The 21,028-nt window shown below is 37.7% G+C and overlaps 1 protein-coding gene across 1 annotated transcript in view; it reads right to left on the minus strand.

Annotated features, from left to right (window-relative positions):
• The window catches only part of LOC129725608 (liprin-beta-2), a 162,037-nt gene that overhangs the window by 113,487 nt on the left and 27,522 nt on the right, over positions 1-21,028 (minus strand). Inside the window, exon 2 of the mRNA XM_055681636.1 lies at positions 3,673-4,228. Within this exon, the coding sequence (XP_055537611.1) occupies positions 3,673-3,790 (118 nt within the window). The 5' untranslated portion in view covers positions 3,791-4,228. The remainder of the gene's footprint in view (positions 1-3,672; positions 4,229-21,028) is intronic.

The following is a 21,028-nucleotide window of genomic DNA, read 5'->3' on the forward strand; positions in this document are numbered from 1 at the left end:
ACTCTAGCCACACGCTCTATAGACATGCACACACGCGCTACAGACATGCATACATGCCATAAACATACATACACGCTTCAAAGCAAGCCACACACCTTATATATTAGGGACACACGCTACAAATATTCAAACTGGCTCCTCAAACCTCCTGGCGGTGCGAGCCTCTTTCAGTTTCGGGTTGTTTTTGCCCAACGATATCTGAATCGGATTACCGCTGGTGGGGTCCAACTCAGATCGAAAGGGAGCCGAACTGAAAGAGTTAAGAACTGCAGCTAACCACTACCACCGCCGCTGTTGCCCGCTTCTGATCCACTTCGCCTACTGCCATCGGTGTTGATGTCCGCTGCTGCTGCCTGCTGGTAGTAAACTGATTTGCTTGAGGAGAAACAGTCTCTTATATAGTATAAAGAGTGCATTCCCGGCTAACTAGGTACTCCATTCTGTCGTCCTATTTAGGGAAAGGCAGCAAGCAACCAATCAAAAATCGACATTTGCGTTTCGACAACGTTCAACAATTTTCAATATTACAATAGTTTGAACAATCAGATTACAATTTTCTGCATTTGGACGAGTGCTTAAATGATTTTCCGATCGATTGCTGCAAAAATGACAGAAATCGGTTGGAAACTGACTGGGTTTAAAACGTTTGAAATTGGACAATTTTTGTGACGCTCTCGATGTTTGCGGTTTTGAAATTGGATCCCTGTATTGAAATTGGGTCCCTGTAATTGTTGCCTTAAGACGTATTCTACGTCAAAAAACAGGAGATCAGAAAAACAGACCAATATTTCTATTCCCGAGAACATAAATACAAAACAACAATTTAACGCAAGAAATGAATCGTCCAAACAAATATCTGAAAAGTGCAGAGAGAAAAGTATATTTAAAAAAAAGAAAAAAAAACACAGTGAAACAAGGGGAAAAATAAACTTTAGACCATAACAAATAATAAAAAGAATAAATACATAAAAGAATAGAAGAAGAAAAAATTAAAAAAAGAATATAAAGAGCATAAGCATAGCAAAGTGAACGTCAAGAAAACAAAGAAACATGAAAATCGAAAGATACGCAAATGATATAAAATTAAAATTGAAAAAAAGGTCCAAAACAAACAAAATCCAGACCCTTGAAAATCAATCAAAGAGAATAAACAATAAAATAATACAAATAAAACATAAATAATACAAAAAAATTAACCCAAAAACCAAAGAAAAGCTTGTAATAGAAGAACAAATAAGAAAAAAACAAGGACATGTATCAGAATTAAAGAAAAACAGGTGAATAGGAAAACCGGAAACATAAACACAAAAAAAAAACAAATAAACGCAAGAAAATCAAGATATCCGAAAACTGTAGAGAGAAAAGTATATGATAAAGAGAACTAAATAGTGAAACAAAAATAGCAAAATAAACGAAAACTGCTGGAAATAATAAATAAAATGAACAAATATAAGAGCAGAAAAAGAAAAAAATTAAAAAATTAAAAAAAGAGCATCAGAAGGATAGCACAAAAGAAGACTGGATCCGAATAAATCAGCAAAAGAAAATAAACAATAGAACAAAACAAAATAAACGTTGTCAATCATGAAAAAGGACGAAAAGAAGAACAAAGGAAAAATGAACAGAAAACCAAGAGCATGAGTATAGAAGAACAACAGAACAGAATATCAGAAGAATAAGAAAACAAACGAGGAGAAAAACCTAAAACATAAATACAAAATAACACAAGAAATGATTCGTCCAAACAAATACCCCTATAGTTTAGTCGAAAATCTCAACAAATAATAAATCATATCAACATATATAAGAACAGTAGAAGAAAAAATGAAAAACTAAACAGAATGAAGAGCATGTGAAGGAAAACACAAAAGTGAATGAGGATCTAAAGAGACTCAGATGATATAAAATTTAAGAAACGAATCCGAAACAAAAAAAATTAGTGGATTAAAAGAAAAATTATATTAAAAAAAAAACAGTGACAAGAATAGAACCTAACCAAAACAAACGTCAACTGCTAAACACAATAAGATGTACCTAAAATCCAAAGTGAAATAGACGAGAAGAAGAACAAACGAAAAAGGAACAACAAACAAGTACGAAAGAACAACAGAGCAGAATGTCAGAAGAGGAAAATCGTAAACATTAATGCCAAAGAACAAATTAACACTGGGAAAAAGTTTCCAGAAAAAGTCCAATTTTAATTTTAGTAATTGTCTTTTTTTGACGTAGAATTACGTTTAGCGGCAACATTCTGGGATAAGGGTGCAAATTAAAATACCGAAAACATCGCGAGCGTCACGAAAATTGTCCAATTTTAAATGCTATTAACTAAGTTAGTTTCTATCGGAATTCCTTCATTCTTGCTGCAATCGATTGAAAAATTAGCTAAGCGTTCTCTAAAATGTGCGAAATTGTGATTTTAAAACGCCAACTACTGAACTTTTGAAAAATTCGAAGCCTTGTTCTGAACGCAGATTTGGACTCATCAGAGTTGGAAACAAGGCCAAATCCAATAGGTATTTTCGGAGCTCGGATAGTATCCAAAGACTAGAAATCAACCCCAGTCGCCATTTTGAGGTTCTAGATGGTGACTTCTAGTTTCCGGAAAATAGCCTAACTAGAAGAATACTGTCCAATATGGGTATACCCTGAAGATGAAAAGTAACACCAGATGCCATTGAATGTCAAAAAGATGACGACTTTCGGCTTTCGGAAAACAGCCCAAAATGTCCAAATATGAGTATTTCCGACATCTTCATAATGCTCAAAGACCAGGATCCCAGCCGCAATTTTAAAATCCATGGTTGCAACTTCCAATTTCTGTATTCCTCTGAATTTTTTACAAGACTACTCAACTTAAGTTATCGAACATATGCAAATAAATAAAAAAGTTGAAAGTCTAAAAAAAATATTTTAAAGGGTTTCAAGTGTGACAACTCAAAAAAAATCAACTAGCACAGGATTGAAAGTAGAAAAAATAAACAAAGAAAACGAGTTAAAAACGATTATGAAGCGTGTTTATAAATTTGAAAATGTTATACACTCAAGAAGGAAAAGTAAAGCCAACCTAAGTGAGTGAGGTGTGTATAAAATAAGAGCAGAAAAATTCAAAACTCTGAATGTTGAAAATGAGCAACCTGAACAGTAAAATCAAATACTCAATATTAGGAAATCAAACGTGTAAGAAAAAAGCACGAAGTTACAGAGCCACATTCACTCTAAACAGATCGGAAATAAGTTGTGAATATATTATGTTTTATGCATTACAAACAAAAATGATAAGGAAAGATAAAGCTATAGCAAAGACATAAATAAAATAGAACTAATAACAAGAGATAAATATTCCAACTGAGAGATACTCAGTTTTGCAAATCAGAGACGATTAGCAAACCAAAACTATTATTTTTGTTATGCCAACAAACCCTGCAGGTAAAATCAAACGAAAGATCAAAGAAAATCACATTAACTGAGTTCTATTACGCACTTGAAATCACATTTCAAGTGAATAAACAGCAACAGAACGCCAATTTTAATTATGAACTTTATTTTCCGGGATTCCCCCCCCCCCCCTTCGCATCGAACGGCGGTTACCTTTAACAGATATTATTAAGTACTACACATCAGGATAATAAAATCATAAACAGATCAACCCTAACACGCTAATTGGCTTACAGTTGATGCAGTTCCGTCCGGCGAATCCGGCCCCGTTGACCACCGCTGGAAGGCCCCTATTCTCGTTGGAGTGAGAGTTCGGATTGTTACATGCCCGAAACCACCACCACCGGGTCATGTGCGCTTCTGTATCCGGTTGTGCCCTTCACTGTGATGGTGGTGGTGGAAGGAAGGTACGAAAGGTGATGCTTCCGCTGTTCTGTGTGGCGCTCTAGGTTTGTTGAAGCGGAACGAAAGCACTTGCACTTTGACACTACACTACACTGGCCTCTGCTAGCTTAGACTGACCGGGTGATATCAGACCGGAACAGACATGGCGGAACCGCAACAACAGCACTATTTTCATCAGTTGATTCCTGCTTCATAGACATGTGTTAGCACTTTTACCCCCCCCGTTCCGAACTGTTAGATGACCGCTGAAGGATGAAGGCGTTTGTGATTACAGCAAACTTTTCCTGTTTTCGGTTCACAAAATGATTTCCCAATAGCACTATAATAATCACTAAGTTAGAAACCTGTCCCAAACGCGTGCTGCATGATAAAAGCTTGTTGTAAGCTAAAAGATAAAACGGATTTTCCAGGTGATTTGCTACCCCAAAAAAGCACAACTAAATAAACTTGGTCGAAGCCACCAGCCAATGTGTTGATGTTGCGTTGATTCTGAATGCCGAATTTAGGTAGGACGGCTAAATGTGGGTGGTATTGCCTGTTCACAGCTGGGGCTTTCGGCAGGCCAAACCTACTGAAACCGTAATTGCCAATGACCACGCCACCCGTCGTCCATCATCACTGCTCTGCCGAAAGGAGCAGGCACGGGAAATGGCCAAAACCGGTGAACATCATCGGTTAATTTTACGGAGGCACGTCAGTGGCGTTGGCGGAGCAGACAGGACAGAACCGAGAAATCAAATTAAATGTTTAATACGATAAATAAAAAGCACATGACATCGCTCAGGCTCATCGAAAATGCAGGACAGCGCGCTGTGAGCTTTCAGGAGAGCAGGAGAGGAGGTGTTGGTCCTACAATGATGGATCGGGGATGAATGGTTGCGGTAAATTGAATCGGGAAAAGATTGACGGCGATTTTTATTGTATGCGCTAATTAAATAACTACTCATGCGGGAGGAAATTTTTCGTCTATTCGACAACGGAACACGGGTTGGGAATTTTCCGTTTTTTCTTTTCTTGGTAATGGTTTAATGTCGAGGAATTGTTTTATTTAAACTGGAGCGTTTGATGACTTCGTTGGCCTAGTTACATATACAATTACATCGAGGGCAAAAGATGCCAGGAAATGTTGGAAATATTCCAATTAAAGGTTGAGAGGTAAAGCTTGATTGCAAAAGATTCTGAAAAATTTAGGAGATATTCTAAATCTTAGAATCTAGATTTTACATTTTTTATGCTTTCAGATTAATTACATTTATACTCAAAAAAACTCTTCCTGAACTGTTTATATTTACCCTAATTGAAATAATTTTAAATTTCTTATCTTCAGCTCCATTTTCAAATGGAATATTGAAAGACTGTTATCTCCTAGAAACTTGAGATAGAAGTGTTTCAACTTATAATAAATTTGAACCTAACGAAAACAATATTGAAAGAATTCGCATACAAAATGTAGCTCATGTCGAATTCAATTTGATTTCGGTGTTAAAAGTTAGGGACCAGCCGTAAAAAATGCAGATTATCGTTGGAGTTAAACCAAAAGAAAATAATACCTGTAATCTTAGCATAACCCAAGACGGTCGGTTTCCTTTCAGCTTCCAGCGGTTCTGAACGGGACTGGAGCAAAGCATGCTAATCTGCATTAAGCTGACCAAGCTTCCCGCTTCAATGGGTGGAAAGGTCAGTTTACCCGAAGTCCACTCTGCGGAGGTGGAAAAAGGTTCACGAACGATAAACATTCGCAATCAGATTTGAGTTGCTTTTTAAGCTAATTGCAAATCTGCCAACTGGCATTTTATCCGAAAGGTTTTGGCTCAGATTAGGGCACCATCGATTAAATACTCGGTAACACGCTGCTTTAAAGCTAGGCAAACAATGTCGAAACAATTCTTGAATAAAGTTTGTACACCTCTCACGATTCAATGAAACATGTTGTGTGTTTTTACTGTTCAAAGAGAACGTCGACTTTATCTACTTTAGAAATCAGAAACCCCACATCAATCCGGTTGGTTGTGGTTCGAAGCGCAACGCACCCGGGATTGCGCGCAGTGAAACATAATGGATGGAAACGGCTCATTAAAATCACTTCTGCAGACTTGCTGCTGAATCCGTGTCATCGTCCTGGTTTTCCACTATCCGCTTTCGTCACGTCACAGAATGCAACGCTTAACAAGCAGCAACTATAACGCTTTCCGCTCAAGGTAAAAACGGTTCCGACGCGTTTTGCGGAAAACTCCGCGTATTTCGCCTATCATAATGCGATATAACCTAGTTTCTGCCATACTTGCTCCCTACGGCAGTGACCACTTGCATGATCTAGGACTATTCAGGTGTCACTTAACTGGAGACACTGGAAGCCAGCCATTGTTGACTTGCTCCCATCAGTCAGATTAAAATAACAACGGAGGATTAAAAGTTCCCCACTAAGACGATTTATTTTTCAAAAATCAATGGCAACCTCTTGTTGGGCACCCTACTTCTCCGGCAACCAAACAGACAGGCACAGACAGGAATTGCATGATTAAAAGCGCCTTTGCTTTCAACGCGACTCTATGCTCAGCTTTCCATTTCCGGTCGTCGGCGCGTAGCGTTTGTTGTTCGGGGCGTTGACTGCCGCACCGTGAAGGGTTGCTTTTTTTCCTCCCTCTGCATCATAGTAGAATCATTGCGCGCATAACTGCAGACCTCGGCCCCCGTTTGGATCCGCTACGGAACGGCCGGAATGCCGCAAGTAATTGTATTTTCAGCAGCTTCTACATGTGAAACTGGCACAAGAAAAGCCAGCCTGTTGTTCTCGGACAGGAAGATGCAGTATGCAGGTAATAGAATTTAGGGCAAAGAAAGGATGCGCCTAAAATGAAGAATTTGTTTAAAAAAATAAATTATGGCACTTAACTACCATGCGCCAGCACCGTGCACTGGTTGAGTAAATAACCCAAAGCGATACGCTTCTTGGTCCCGCAATTTTGCCGGTTGTCCGCAGCGAACCGTAGGAAGTTCCTTCGTGGTGGCGACTAACAGAGAGTAGGACTCAATTTAATGAAGCTCCATCGTTGCAGCTTTAGTGTTGGGGTGCGGTTTGCTGTAGCGTAAGCGGCACTCATCCTGCTGGAGATTGTTGCCGAGAGGGGTGAAGTACGAGTTGAATGTTATCGCACAGTGCACAGACTAGGCTTATGATTTGCAGCGGGTGCACACACACACATGCAGACAAATATCCAAAGAGCCCGCACTAAATTCAATCAACCAAACTACCGACATCGTTTCATGTGTCAGTGCTAGCGAACTGGGTTAGGTTTCCTGCTGCTACTCTGGTTTATTATTACAGTGATGGATTTACAGATCAATAAATTATAACTGCATTGGAAGATATTGGAAACTTTGTTTTATTGCACGTTGGAGTCACAAACTGCCGTAAATTGTGTTCTTATTTGATGTACCATTAGGCTGTGATTTTATCGGCTTTGAAATTTATGGTAGCCAGTTAGGTAAAAAAAAACATTGTTTTTCACTATGCTGTCATATAATAAAAAAAAAATCTGTCCCAAAATGGGGTCAAGTGACAGCATAGAACAAAGCGTTTGATCGTTTTGCGTAACTTCGTAACTCTTTTAACGAATAGTGACAAAACTGACAATAATGGCCAAAATGACTCAAGTGTAAGAAATTACAACAATCATAAATATAACAAATAATACAGTAATTACATAATTTAACAAACATAAAAAAAATTAACAAATGTCGAAAATGACAATGAAAAAACTGTTGGAAAATATAAAAATGACATCATGTTACATTATAAAAATGACAATAATTTCATAAATAATGGAAGTGACAAAACTACAAAAATGGCAAAAAAATTTTTGGTTCAAGGAGTAAATGTAGTAATGAAGATAGAAAATATAATTGTAGAAACTGCGAAAAAATATAGTTCAGCAGGTGGGACTCGAACCCACAACTTGAAATGACCAAATTTACCAAAATAATAAATATAACATAAATAAAAGCATCGACGGGTCAAACAGCAATACAACAGCTTATTGAAATCTTCAATTAGGCCTATTAATAATTCACTTTGAATAATGAATGCGCGACACCTAGTGGTGAAAATTGCAGCAACTGGAGTAGATAGTCTCGTGTTTTCGACTTCACCAAACTTGTTAAGAAAAACAAGCTTTTCTTTACGTGCGGAGTTCAACCGCTACTTGGCGCTGGTGCGCATGAAATACATCGTATTTTAAGTTTAAAATATCTCAAGATTCCAACTTTTTAGAAAGTTCCGGTCTCTAGCAAACTTGTTCGGAAGGTCAAAAGCTTCTGGAAGTAGGAGAGGTCAGCACGGGATTCCATCGTTATGTTGCGCTGATATTAACGTATTCCTTCGTATGTTCCCTCACTTATCTCACGATTCCGACCTTCTAGAAAACTGCGGTCTTCAACAAAGTTGTTTTAAAGATCAAGGGCCTACGATTTGTGGACAATCCAAAGCATAGCTTTGCAGTTACGTGACGCTAGTGTAAGCGCAATTCTTCGTATTTTGACCTTAATTTTCCTCCACTGTTGACTTTCTGAACAATTTTCCTGAAGACTGCAAATTTCTAAGTGGCAGGTTTAACGAGATAAATTTAGTTTAAAATACTAAAAACTACATGCACAATAGCGTCAAGTAGAAGCTCAATCCCATACCAAATTGTATAACAATCAAAACAACTTTACTAAAATCCACAACTCTCACAAGTTTTGCATTTTTCGGCTGCAAATGCCTTACTGCGTCATTATTACCATTTCAGATGGCTAGAGAGCATGAAGTTCATCGTATTTTGACCTCAAATTATTTCACGATTCCAACTTCTTAGAAAGTGGCGGTCTTCAACAAACTTGTTCTGAAGTTTAATGGTTTCTATATGGTGGTCAGTTTAGCACAGAGTTCAACCACTGAGTTACGCTAGTGGGCATGAAAATCATCGTATTTCGACCTCAATTTATCTCGATTAATCCCGACCTTTAGAAAGTTGTGGTCTTCAACAAACTTGTTTAGAAGGTCAATAGTTTCTAGATGGTGGACAATTTAGTGCGGAGTTCAACCGCTTTGTGGTGCTATTAAGCAAAAAATTCTTCGTATTTTGTTTCTAACTTATCTCACGATTCCGACCTCTTAGAATATTGCGGTCTTCAGCAAACTTGCTCAGAAGGCCAAAAGTTTCTTGATGTTGAAAAGTTCAGTAAGAGATTCTACGGCTATGTGGCACTGATGTGTTTATACGTGTTTTCTTTCACGATTCCAACTTCCTAGAAATCTGTGGTCTCCAGCAAAGTTATTCAAGAAATCAGGGAGTCAGAAAGTTACAGACTTCAGTAAACTTGTTCTGAAGGTGGGGGTTTCTGGATGGCGGAAAGTTTAATGCGGAGTTCAACTGCTTCGTGCAGCTGGTGAGCATTAATTCATCGTATTTTGACCCTAACTTATTTCGGGATTACGTTTAGAAGATCAATTGTTTCTGGATGATGGGTAGTTTAGCGCGGAGTTCAACCAGAGTGGTGCTAGTGAACATGAACATGATTTTGACTATATTTTTTCCTCCGATTCTGACCTCCTAAAAAGTTATGGCCTTCAAAAGGACAAAGAACAGTGCAGAATTTTGCCGCTACGTAACGGAGTGTGAACAAAATTCTTCGTATTTCGACTTCAAGTTATCGCCCGGTTGGCCTTCTCAAAAAGTTTTCTGAAGACCATAGTTTTCTAGGTGGTAAGATTCACGAGATAAAATATGTTCAAAATACTCAAAATTACACTACTGTACACAAGCAGCGGGTAGTGACTAAATTTCAGAACAAGCTGTACATTACATAAAAGCCCTTGACCTTCTGAACAGCTTTGCTAAAAAACAGTGATCGGATTCACGGGATAAATTCAATTGAAAATGCTCAAAACTACATCTAGTGTACATGTCTAAACATTTTGGTCTAATTTTGGTTTAAACTTTGCTAAAGATCGCAACTTTGTAAGTATAGGAATTCCCGAGATAAATTAAGTTCAAAATACTCAAAACTAGATGAACTCTAGAGTCTAACGGTCTTATTTTTCGTCGCTTTTTTATTGATCCTTTTACTCGATAGAAGAGTAACTTTGTAGACCGTTTCTATTACTCCTCAAGCGACTTTTTTCTCTTTCATTTGGATAATAGACGAGTTTCCCATGTTTGATATTATAAATTTTATTTATTTCTCATTTAATATCGCAAATTGTGATAATTTCATGAGTGCTGGTCCGTTACTGTATATTACAATCAGTTTTGCAAAGCGAGTGAGAAAATAAAGATTTCTCCTCCTTCCTGCTTGAGAAGAAGACATGTGCACACGCTTTAGAGATACTCTTTATTCTTCATGCATTTCCCTGAGTATCAACAAGCACGTACCGACGCATAAAAACTCATTTGTATGGCTACACTGCGACTGTAAAAGAGTACGCGAGTTCATGCTTGCGAGTAAGAGTACTCGACTAAAATTGCTCGACTAGAAGGAGTGCTTGAAAATGAAAATGCTTTCTTTCCGGTTTTGCTTCATGCACCGACAGCCGACAGTGGGGCAACGTATAGGGTATCGGACTGCTTCGGTAAATTTTTTTACAGCAGTCTTATCCAAAGCCAGCCGAAGCAAAATTTTTGTCCCTGTGCAACCATCGCAAAGCATCTTGAAACAATTGTCTTCGGCTGGTGGTTCTCGCGAGTTGAAGAGTAGGTACACACGAGTACACACGAGGAGAGTAGATGGGAGTGTGTGCATATGATCTCGGAAGTAAATGCGAGCAAGAAAGAAAGCGAGAAAGAATGAGAAATAGCTTGAATGGAGAATTCTCTACTGTGTGATAGTGGCAGCAACTAGAGCCTTAATGAGGTAGAGGCATGCTGCTTACGAACGAGACTAACAACACTGATTACAATAATGTTAAAAATGACATAAAGACAAATATTGAAAAAAATTAAAGATGGATTGAGGAAAATAAACTGACAATATTACCAAGCCAAAATATGAATAATAACATCTTAAAGAAATTCTTAGATTAATTTTTTTGACGTAAAACTACATCTCTCAGGTAGTTTGGCTACAAAGTGGTGTGAAATGAAAATTTAAAAACGGAAAAAGGAAAAATATGTTCAATTTCAAGAGCAATTTTTTGGACCATAACTCATTTTTGAGAAGCTATCGAAAAATTATATTTTGGGACGGTATTGATGATTACAAATATATTTAGAACCAAAACGGTTTGTTTTATCGGTCTGACGGCTTCGGTAAAGTTGTAGATAACAATTTTGTCTTTTTGAAAATCAAAAATTACACTCTAAAAAAAATTAAAAATAAGTTATCAAGAAGAGCCATTTTTGAAAAATCTGATTTTTTTTATGAAAACCTCGAAAGATTACCTTGACAATGAAATCATGAAGAAATTTCATTTCATTGTTAAGGTAATCTTTTGAGGTTTTTATAAAAAAAAATCAGATTTTTCAAAAATGTGCTCTTCTTGATAACTTATTTTTATTTTTTTTAGAGTGTAATTTTTTTTCAAAAAGACAAAATTGTTATCTACAACTTTACCGAAGCCGTCACACCGATAAAACAAACTGTTTTGGCTCTAAAAATATTTGTAATCATCAATACCTTCCCAAAATAGCATTTTTCAATAGCTTCTTAAAAATGAGTTGTGCTCCAAAAAATTAAACCAATAGGGGGCCATCCACATACCACGTGGAACAATTTTTACCGATTTTGACCCCATTTTCTATAGTCTGTGCAAAGATTCAGCTAAATCAAAAATGGTCTAATAAATTAGTTGCCCAGTTGTTTTTGTGGAATTGTTCAGTTGGCCTCTTACAACATCTCTCAAAATAGCACTCTTTGGGTTATAGAAGAGCCTGCTTCTGCTCAAACAAATCATTATAAAGAGTAAAGAGTAAAGAGTAAAGAGTAAAGAGTAAAGAGTAAAGAGTAAAGAGTAAAGAGTAAAGCGTAAAGAGTAAAGAGTAAAGCGTAAAGAGTAAAGAGTAAAGAGTAAAGAGTAAAGAGTAAAGAGTAAAGAGTAAAGCGTAAAGAGTAAAGAGTAAAGAGTAAAGAGTAAAGAGTAAAGAGTAAAGAGTAAAGAGTAAAGAGTAAAGAGTAAAGAGTAAAGAGTAAAGAGTAAAGAGTAAAGAGTAAAGAGTAAAGAGTAAAGAGTAAAGAGTAAAGAGTAAAGAGTAAAGAGTAAAGAGTAAAGAGTAAAGAGTAAAGAGTAAAGAGTAAAGAGTAAAGAGTAAAGCGTAAAGAGTAAAGAGTAAAGAGTAAAGAGTAAAGAGTAAAGAGTAAAGAGTAAAGAGTAAAGAGTAAAGAGTAAAGAGTAAAGAGTAAAAAGTAAAGAGTAAAGAGTAAAGGGTAAAGGGTAAAGAGTAAAGAGTAAAGAGTAAAGAGTAAAGAGTAAAGAGTAAAGAGTAAAGAGTAAAGAGTAAAGAGTAAAGAGTAAAGAGTAAAGAGTAAAGAGTAAAGAGTAAAGAGTAAAGAGTAAAGAGTTAAGAGTAAAGAGTAAAGAGTAAAGAGTAAAGAGTAAACAGTAAAGAATAAAGAGTAAAAGAGTAAAAGAATGGATAGGAGTAAAGGATAGGAAGCGTGAATTTAACTTAGCTTAATGATTATGAACTTTACTTCGTATTTTCAGTTTTATTAACTTTAACATGATGTAACTGAGTTGGTTGAGTTGAGTTGCTTTTATTCTTTACGAATACGCCATATGTAGAAAAAAATCTTCTACAAAAAGATTTTTTTCTGAAAAAGAAATTTTACATAAGATTTGTGGGGGAGAGGGATAATACAAAATCTTACTGAGCCTTATTATGGGGGCAGGGGGAGGTCGAAAATTTCGAAAAAAGTTCTTATGTAATTTGTGGATGACGCCTAAAAGTAAAGAGTAAAGAGTAGAATTCACTGATTCAAATGTTTGATGAATGATTAAATTATTGTTACATAGTTCCACGTCAACCTTTCGGTTGTGGCTTTGCAAACAACCTTTGTGATTTTTCTTTAAATTGTGGTTCCCAGCTAATTTTGTTTTTTTTTTTTTTTTTTTGCAGTCTAATATCAATACTAACAAGTGCCCAACAAATCCAATCGCATTCAATTTTTTATGTCTTCCATTTATACGCAGAACATTTATTTTTTTAGTGGCGTAGCTAAAAACTCCTTTTATGATAAAAAATTTAAATTTTGAGAATATTGTAGATGTAGGCAGGATGAGGAAGAGAGAGAGCAAGTTACCTAAATCGTTGACTATTATCTTACGAAATGGGATTAGGTAAACAATGGTTTGGCGCGTTCACGGCACTCACTCTCAATATTAGTTGAGTACGGAAGAATATTGAAGAGAAAGAATAGAGGAGAACAACATGAAAGTTGAGGTGCTTTCCTGCTAGCCTTGACGATACCGCTTACCGTGCAACGTACGTTGCAAAGTTAGAATTGTTGGTTATGTCAATTTCCATTTTCGAGTTTTGTTTAGCGGTAGGTATCAGAAGTTTTTCCTTTTCAAAAAAAGCCCTATTCAAAATTCCATCTCGATGGTGTAGCCTCATTCTCAGATCAAGATATTGTCACAAAATTCCGTTCGCACAGGCATCTGTTGCATATCCTGAAATAGTATACCATCCCATCATTCCTTCGCCAGAATAAACTAGACACCTTGTTTCCCGATGGGAGAAACGGCGATGGCCGCTTGGCAGTGAAATGAGCAGGCAACAAAAAAGGAGCAATAAAGTTTTCAAATCGAAAAATCAAAAAGCTAGAGAAGGGCAGGAAGAAAAATCGGAAAAGAAAATTGTTTCTTTTTTTCCGGGATTTCAGTAGCTCAGGTTTCAGTAGAATTTGTTCAATAGAATCAATCTAGTAACAGACTTGAACTTGAGCGGTCATTTTTTTTGCAATTGTACTTGCGGGAGTCGTGCCTTAAAGCGATCATAGTTTTTTTAACCGATGGAAACAGAGTATGAAATTTTTGATACCGAATTTGTTTGCCAAATATCTTAGAAATGCATGGATCGTGGAGATCTGGTGCTGTTCCAATTTTTTTTTTTCAATTGATTTTCTGGGAGTCGGAAAGTTCTTAAGTTGGAAGACAGTTTAACAGTTTAATTTAAACCAGATCTCGAGGATTCTTGCGTTGCTACGATATTTTTAGTGCTTTTTTTCATCAGTCATGAAAGAAAAATTTGAGGCGCACCTACCACCGACGGTGCTACCAGTACCGCTGCAGGTGGCGCTGCCACTATCACTGCTGATATCCACTGCCACCACTAGTGCGACCTATTGCTGCTTGGTTGTCACAGTCCTAGTCGCCGTCCACTAGTAATATGATTGGTTTAAGCAGAAGTAAGATCTTATATAGCTTAAATTGTACATTCCCGGTTCACCGGAAGTATATAATTCTGTTCGGGAAAGCTTTGTAATCTTTTAGGAATAGCAATCAATTAGCAACCAATCAGAAGAGTCAAAATCTGTGTTTCAACAAGGCTTGACCATTTTCCATAGTACAGTTGTTTGCATAATTAAGGCTTGACAATTTTTAGGGAACACTAAAAATTTAACGACCCTCAGATTTGAATTGCCAGCATGTCAAAACGTTTTTGTGTTGGCTTCTCATTGGAGGAAATGCCGGCCAATAAATTAAATACTGATATTTAGTGCTGGGACTTTTAACCAGATATATTCGTGATCCGGTTATCCGAAGCTCGAATCACGGATGGGTAAACGAATACTATTCGCATGACCGGATACCCGGATACGAATAATCGAACAGTCGGATATTCGGATTTTCGGATATCCGGATATTTACTATCCGGATATCCACAATTTTTTTTATGTTTTGAAGCCCGTTCAACTAAAATGTAACGCGAAAAATGGCTTCTTTCACAATCCCCCATCCCCTCGAAAGCAATTATATACATAATTCTCATTAATCTATGTTCGGATACAAAATCCGGATATCCTGTCGGATACTATCCGGATATTGGATTGATCCGGATTTTGGATATATGTCGGATATCCGGATATTTTAATCCGGATAGTCCCAGCACTACTGATATTGCCGCTACCGCACAAAGGCAGCTTTTTACTAGGGAAAGTGCCGCTACATCTTCTGCTAAACCGCTGCCACTTTCGCTACTCATACCCACTGCAGCTATTGCTACAGCTACCGTCGTCAAATTCAATACCTCTGCTGCTGCTATTGCGGTTAGTTAGAACCGGCCTAGTTGCCATCCACTAGTAATATGATTCATTTAAGCAGAAGCAGGATCTTATATAGCTCAAATAGTACATCCCCGGTTTACTGGGTATATAATTTTGTCGACCGTGCCCAATCAGAGTTCGAAATCTGCTCTTCATTAAGGCTGAACATTTTCAATAGTACAAGAGTTCGAATTATCAAATTACAATTTTCTGCATTTGAGCGGATGCATAGATGATTTTCCTATCGAATGCTGCAAGAACGAAGAAACAAACCGGCATATAAGCATTTGAAATTGCACTTTTTTCCTATTTTCCGTTTTTAGATTTTCGTTTTAAATCCCCTATGAAGCCGAACTTCCTGAGAGGCGTTGTTCTTCGTCAAAAAATGTTACTGAACGGGCAATAAGTTAACACAAATTTTCAATGTAATATTTATGCTATGAGATTTGGGCGGGTTTATATTACATCCCAAGTAACACACGTTGTTCTAAAATGGTTGAGATAACTCCTGTCATACAACCTTCAGTTAAAGATTCCAGTTGGCAATGACATCTCTATCACCAGGAGAGCACAAAAATTTAAGGCTGCTAGAACACGTTATGTTATGGTAATATAAGAAGTTTTACATTGCCTAATGAAATCAAGTGAGCTTGTTAGAATAAAGTTGCAAAATACATGTTGGGTACCAGTATGGCAAAAAAACGTTGAAAACAGGTTATTTTTAAGTTGCAACAGCTATCTAATCAAAATATCGTTGACGCATGCATAATTTTTTTTTGAAAACATAACAAAGTGATTAGAAATGCAGTTGTATTACTGATGAAACTTCCTCGAATGGTTTTTCGAAATTGTTTTCTGTATTACTTTGATAACAGCATAAACACAAGTTACAGACAAACTGCAGTTGTTAAAAGATGTATAACATAGGCGTCATCCACAAATTACGTAAGGACTTTTTCGAAATTTTTTATCTCCCCTCTCCCCCATGCTAAGGCTTGGTAAGATTTTGCATTACAACCCTTACCCCTGCCTCACCACCCACAAATCTGAGGTGAGGTGAGATTTTTTTTCACATGTGCGTATTCGTAGAAACGAAAAGTTCACCATCTCAGTTAATATCATTTTAGAGTAAATAAAACCAAACATTGAGTAAACGAAGTAAAATACATAATCATTCAGTTAAGGTGGTTTCACTGTTTTTTTCAAGGTTTGACTGTTAGGATCTCAGCGAGAAATAATTCAATTAAGTTTTTTAGCTTTTTGAGGTTTTGTTAGTATTTCGTAGTGTTAGTATAGTAGGATTTTCTCAATTCCCTCACTCCCCTTCGTGAGAATTCGTAAGAATTTTGGATAAATACCCCCTTATCCCCCTAAACCCTTACGTAATTTATGGATGACCCCATACACTTATACTATTAAAACCATCTCGAGCAAGAATACAATAACACAAGTTTTCAATTGCTCATATAACACTCTTATACGACTACTGCGATTATATACAATATTTTCGAACATGTTTTGTGTGTTACTTGAGATCCGTGATGACCGGAATGTATTTTACTAAAAACGTTTTTCAATATGCCAGCCCAAGAAAGTAGTGTTTCAAGTCACAATTCTCTATTTTTTTGTTGAATATCATCGTAAACATGGCACATCAATATAGGTTACAGGTCTTGGAAGTATTCTCATAAATTGAACTTTGTAAAATTGTAGTTTTGATAGGCTACTTGAATCAACATCTTTTTATACTATGTTTCGAGCGTAGACCCTAGCAAAATTTAGGTGCTGTTGACTGAATTTGTCTACTATAGCCAACATTCTTAATATTGACAATATAAAGTACTTTACTGCTTCATTCGTCGTTTTTATAACATCCTATTTTGTTGAGTAATACAATGCTAACATGAAATATACGTTGGTATTAGTTCAATCTACAATGCCATGCAAAAAAACAATGATGTTATCCCGTACCATTCTTTAGCCGACAAAAAAGCCCCGACGTAAGCTTAAGGATTATGATAGTTTGGGTACGAACAGTTGCGTATTGTGTTTTTCTCCCAGTGCACGCTTTTCCATTCGACATTAATCAGATAAGCTACAGCCTACATTTGTATTTCCCCCGTACAGCTTTCGTTTATTCTTTGCATTTATTTCCTATCCCACAACCCAAACGCAGTCGAACACCAAGCAAATGGCATTCGAATTATGCTGTTAAACACAAGTCGCACTTGTCGGCAGACCGCATAGTTTTCCGGCCACTTCGGTGCGGTGTGTTGAGCTGCGGGAAATCGATATCCCAAAGTCATCATCGGGTTCAAGTCTCGTGCTCGTGTGTTTGTGTTGCGTGAAGCCACCCTTACCCGTATACTATTTGGCTTAACCGATGACCGTACGTATGTCTCATTTACTCCCTGCGGTTTCGGTGTTCCACTTCGATATCGGAATCACCCACCCGCCCTCAAACCGGAGCAATAAAATCGCATTAATTTCTTCGCATAACCACATCAAGCAAATAACATGCTGCGATGGAAAATGCACCCAGCAATCGATACTCGCCCCAGACGAGAGGGGTTCCAATTTCAACTGTCGGCTTGGAAGAGGCTCTGCTGGTACTAAATTTCCGCTAGTTAATTAAAACCAGAGTCATTGTAATGTGTCTATCAATCTGAGAGGTTTTGTGCCAACTGTCTTTGCTCTCGGCTGGAACAGTGCTACTAGCACTTGATAATGCAGAAATAACATGCAATTACTCCATTCTAATTAGGTGCTATCATGCTAACGAAATCTCGAAACCCAGAAGGGACACAATACTGCCTAGCTAACGTTTCCTTTGGCCATAAAGGAACAGGACGGAAAAGCCGCAGTTATAAAAGTCTGTTACCTTCATGCTGATGACGGCGCGTACCGTCGCTCAGTCGCTTTGGTACTCAGCCGGCAAAAAGTCGCATATTTGGCATGGCAATGTGCCAACGAACATCAAAGAGGTACACTTTGCTCTTGCGTGAATGTGTTAGAGGGCAAGGTCTAGCTGGGAGTTCAGGGTTGTCGCCAGTACTAGTTTCGATAGGACGTTAGAGACGAATAAATGGGCGGACAATTCGTTGGCATCCCTGCTCGGGACAAACACTTTCGTCAGCGCGGCGGCGTGCATCGGAACTGCATCGTGGTTCCTTTCCTGGCACTGCAACCGAGCCGGAAAAGCGCTTTAATGGGTGGTACTTAACATGCAGCAAATTTGCTGACAGATGCGATAAAATTGATTAAATTACCCGTCGCTAAGGTCCTCGTTTGCATCGTTGATGTATCAGCGACGCGGTAGAACAACTTCAGAAATTAAAATTTTACTGTGAAGAGTATTGATTCGGTAGGACCTGGCCGTTGTCTGTTACGTGTTGTCAATCACTGAACGAATGAACGGTCGAGAAGAGCATATGCAACATATGTTAATATTCATATTGACGTAAATATTATTGACGCGAAGGGTAATCGAATTCAATAAATCAACTCAAAAATGATTTCCAGAATCCAAAATAAAAATAAATCACCAATTTTCCCAGAGCTTTCATATCTAAAATTCTCAAATGCTTTGAAATACTCTGATATGCAAAATTCCCAAATTAGAAAACTTAAAAAACTGATCAGAGATTATTCTCGTTAATCGTTTGGAGTTCGTGTTAATATATTCCGTCAATTTCTAATACCCATTCAAAGATTGTTTATTGGTTCACTTGTTAAACGTTTCCTAATATTTCACCACTTTTTTTCCCAGACCAGATTCGGTTTCGATTTTTGATCGAAACGGAACGGATTCAAGCAAGTTTTATTGTCGATCACAAAACCCTAAGCAGTAAAATACAGGAAGATGTCGAGGTTGGTTCAAGAAACTTTTCTCGCCACCTTAACCAGGACGCCGTTACAAAGCAACCTGAGCAAACAAAATCCTAATGTTCAGTCGAATCGTTTTATTGCCAGTGAAAGCACTAGCAACATGTACGACCAATCTGACAGGCGGTATTAATTTTGCCACCCGTTTCTTCCCCACCCCTCAAGCCCAAAATAGAAATAAACTCAGCACATGTGTTGAATATTAACGTCCCCATTCAAACGTGTTTTCTCATCCTGTCCCGTTCATCTTTCTCCATCGGCGGAAACGACGCGAACAAGCGCGCCTCTTAGTGCTTTCTGCCGGCGAACTCAGTTTTTGAGCTTGCCACTTGCTTATAACACAACATTTAATGCTCTCTACTACTAGCTGCCTACCGTAAAAATCACACGACGCGGGAAACTCGAATCAGCGGAAATTAAGGTGGGCAACCTTGAACCTGATCCACTTTGCACCTGATTCTTGTTTTTCACACGTTCGCTTCCGTCATTCGGGTTGACGCTGTCAACAGCACATTTCACACTCCTGTCGTAAAAAAAAAAGTTACACTTTATGGGATCTTGCTGAGCGAAACCTTTTCCCCCCTCCACCAGCCACAAGCGATTTCTAAGTGTTTCTGTCGAGCTGTACTGAGTAGCGACTTCTGTTGTAAACTGATTATTATTACATTTTGGATGAAAGAAAAAAAGACAGTGCAACTTATGAAGCGTTAAAATGGATTTCTCTGAAAATGAAGGCAAATTGTGTGGAATGTACTAAAACTATTACTAATAGCTGTTCCCATAAAACTCGTAACGAATTGTCCGAATAACCAAAGTTAGAAATTGTTCAACTATTAAAGTGCTGCACTTCCTTCGACATACTCGCCCATTAGTCCTAGCCTAGTCCAGCTTACGCCCGGAGATAGGAAATTGCTTTCAAACACTTCATTTCATTCGTATTACACATCCATCCGTTCGGTTGTCTTCACCGAGGCAGATGAATCCCCGGAGGACTGCCAAACCGAACAGATTGGTTCCTTTTGGGAAACCTTACAAGGAAAAAGTTTTCCCAAACGACTGCATTCATATTCAACAGACAGCATTCAAAACGCACGTAAATAAAATTAAAATAAAAGTTCATTTAATTGTCTACCGGGATTATGTTATTCGCCGGTTTAAAACAACAAAGAATAATAATTAACATTTATTAGAGCTACATCGTTCTACAGCAACAGCTTTCATGTGCATTTTATTTCACTCTTCATTCCTTATCTCCGGGGTTTGAGTGTAGCACAGCGAAGGCTTCCCTGCTGCAGTGAAATCATGGAAAACAGTATTAATTCTTCGAAAAGGAAAAACATTGTAATACACTTTATTAAAATAACTTTCCATTGTTGAGATTGGCGAGGATTCTAGAAGTTTGCGATATTAAAACTAGCTCCCAGTTTGCTGTATTGCTTTATACTTTGCATCAGCTCACTTCAAACTGTGATGATACGGGTACATATCAATCGGAAAATGTTATGACTGCCGCATCAGAATTATCATCAAACCACGATGTCACGGTGGTTTGAGGCCCGAATCACTCTTTTATCGCGCTTGTTGGATGTGGTTTTTCTGTAACAATCTGTTATCATTTTATGTGACGACACACACATATACACAATTCGGGACGAAACGCGGTCAACCATACTCCGACTGTGCTGTGCATTATGGCGATGTTTTATGGGAAGCAGAACCTAATTGATGGATATCATAAATCATGGGACTTGATTGAAGCAGTGGCAACGATTCATTGTGATCCGAAACCAGAGCTGGTTATGGCTGTGGTGAAATACAGTTGTGGTAGGATTTTTATGAGTAGTTTCCCGTGGACAATACCTCACGATAGAGAGCGTAATTTATGGTTTAAGTTTCCTAAAAAAATTATACCTCTGCTAATTGTTTGGAAACAAATCAAACAGAATAAACGCTGTTATAGTTTTTTTCCAACTATTATTGTATTACAAACTGTGGATTCGCCAACCTTGGACAAGGTGAAAAAAGCTTGCAGACAGCCGAAGAAACACAAAGCAGCTGG

Source organism: Wyeomyia smithii, chromosome 2 (assembly GCF_029784165.1).
Source record: "Wyeomyia smithii strain HCP4-BCI-WySm-NY-G18 chromosome 2, ASM2978416v1, whole genome shotgun sequence".
NCBI classification, from domain to species: Eukaryota; Metazoa; Arthropoda; class Insecta; order Diptera; family Culicidae; genus Wyeomyia; species Wyeomyia smithii.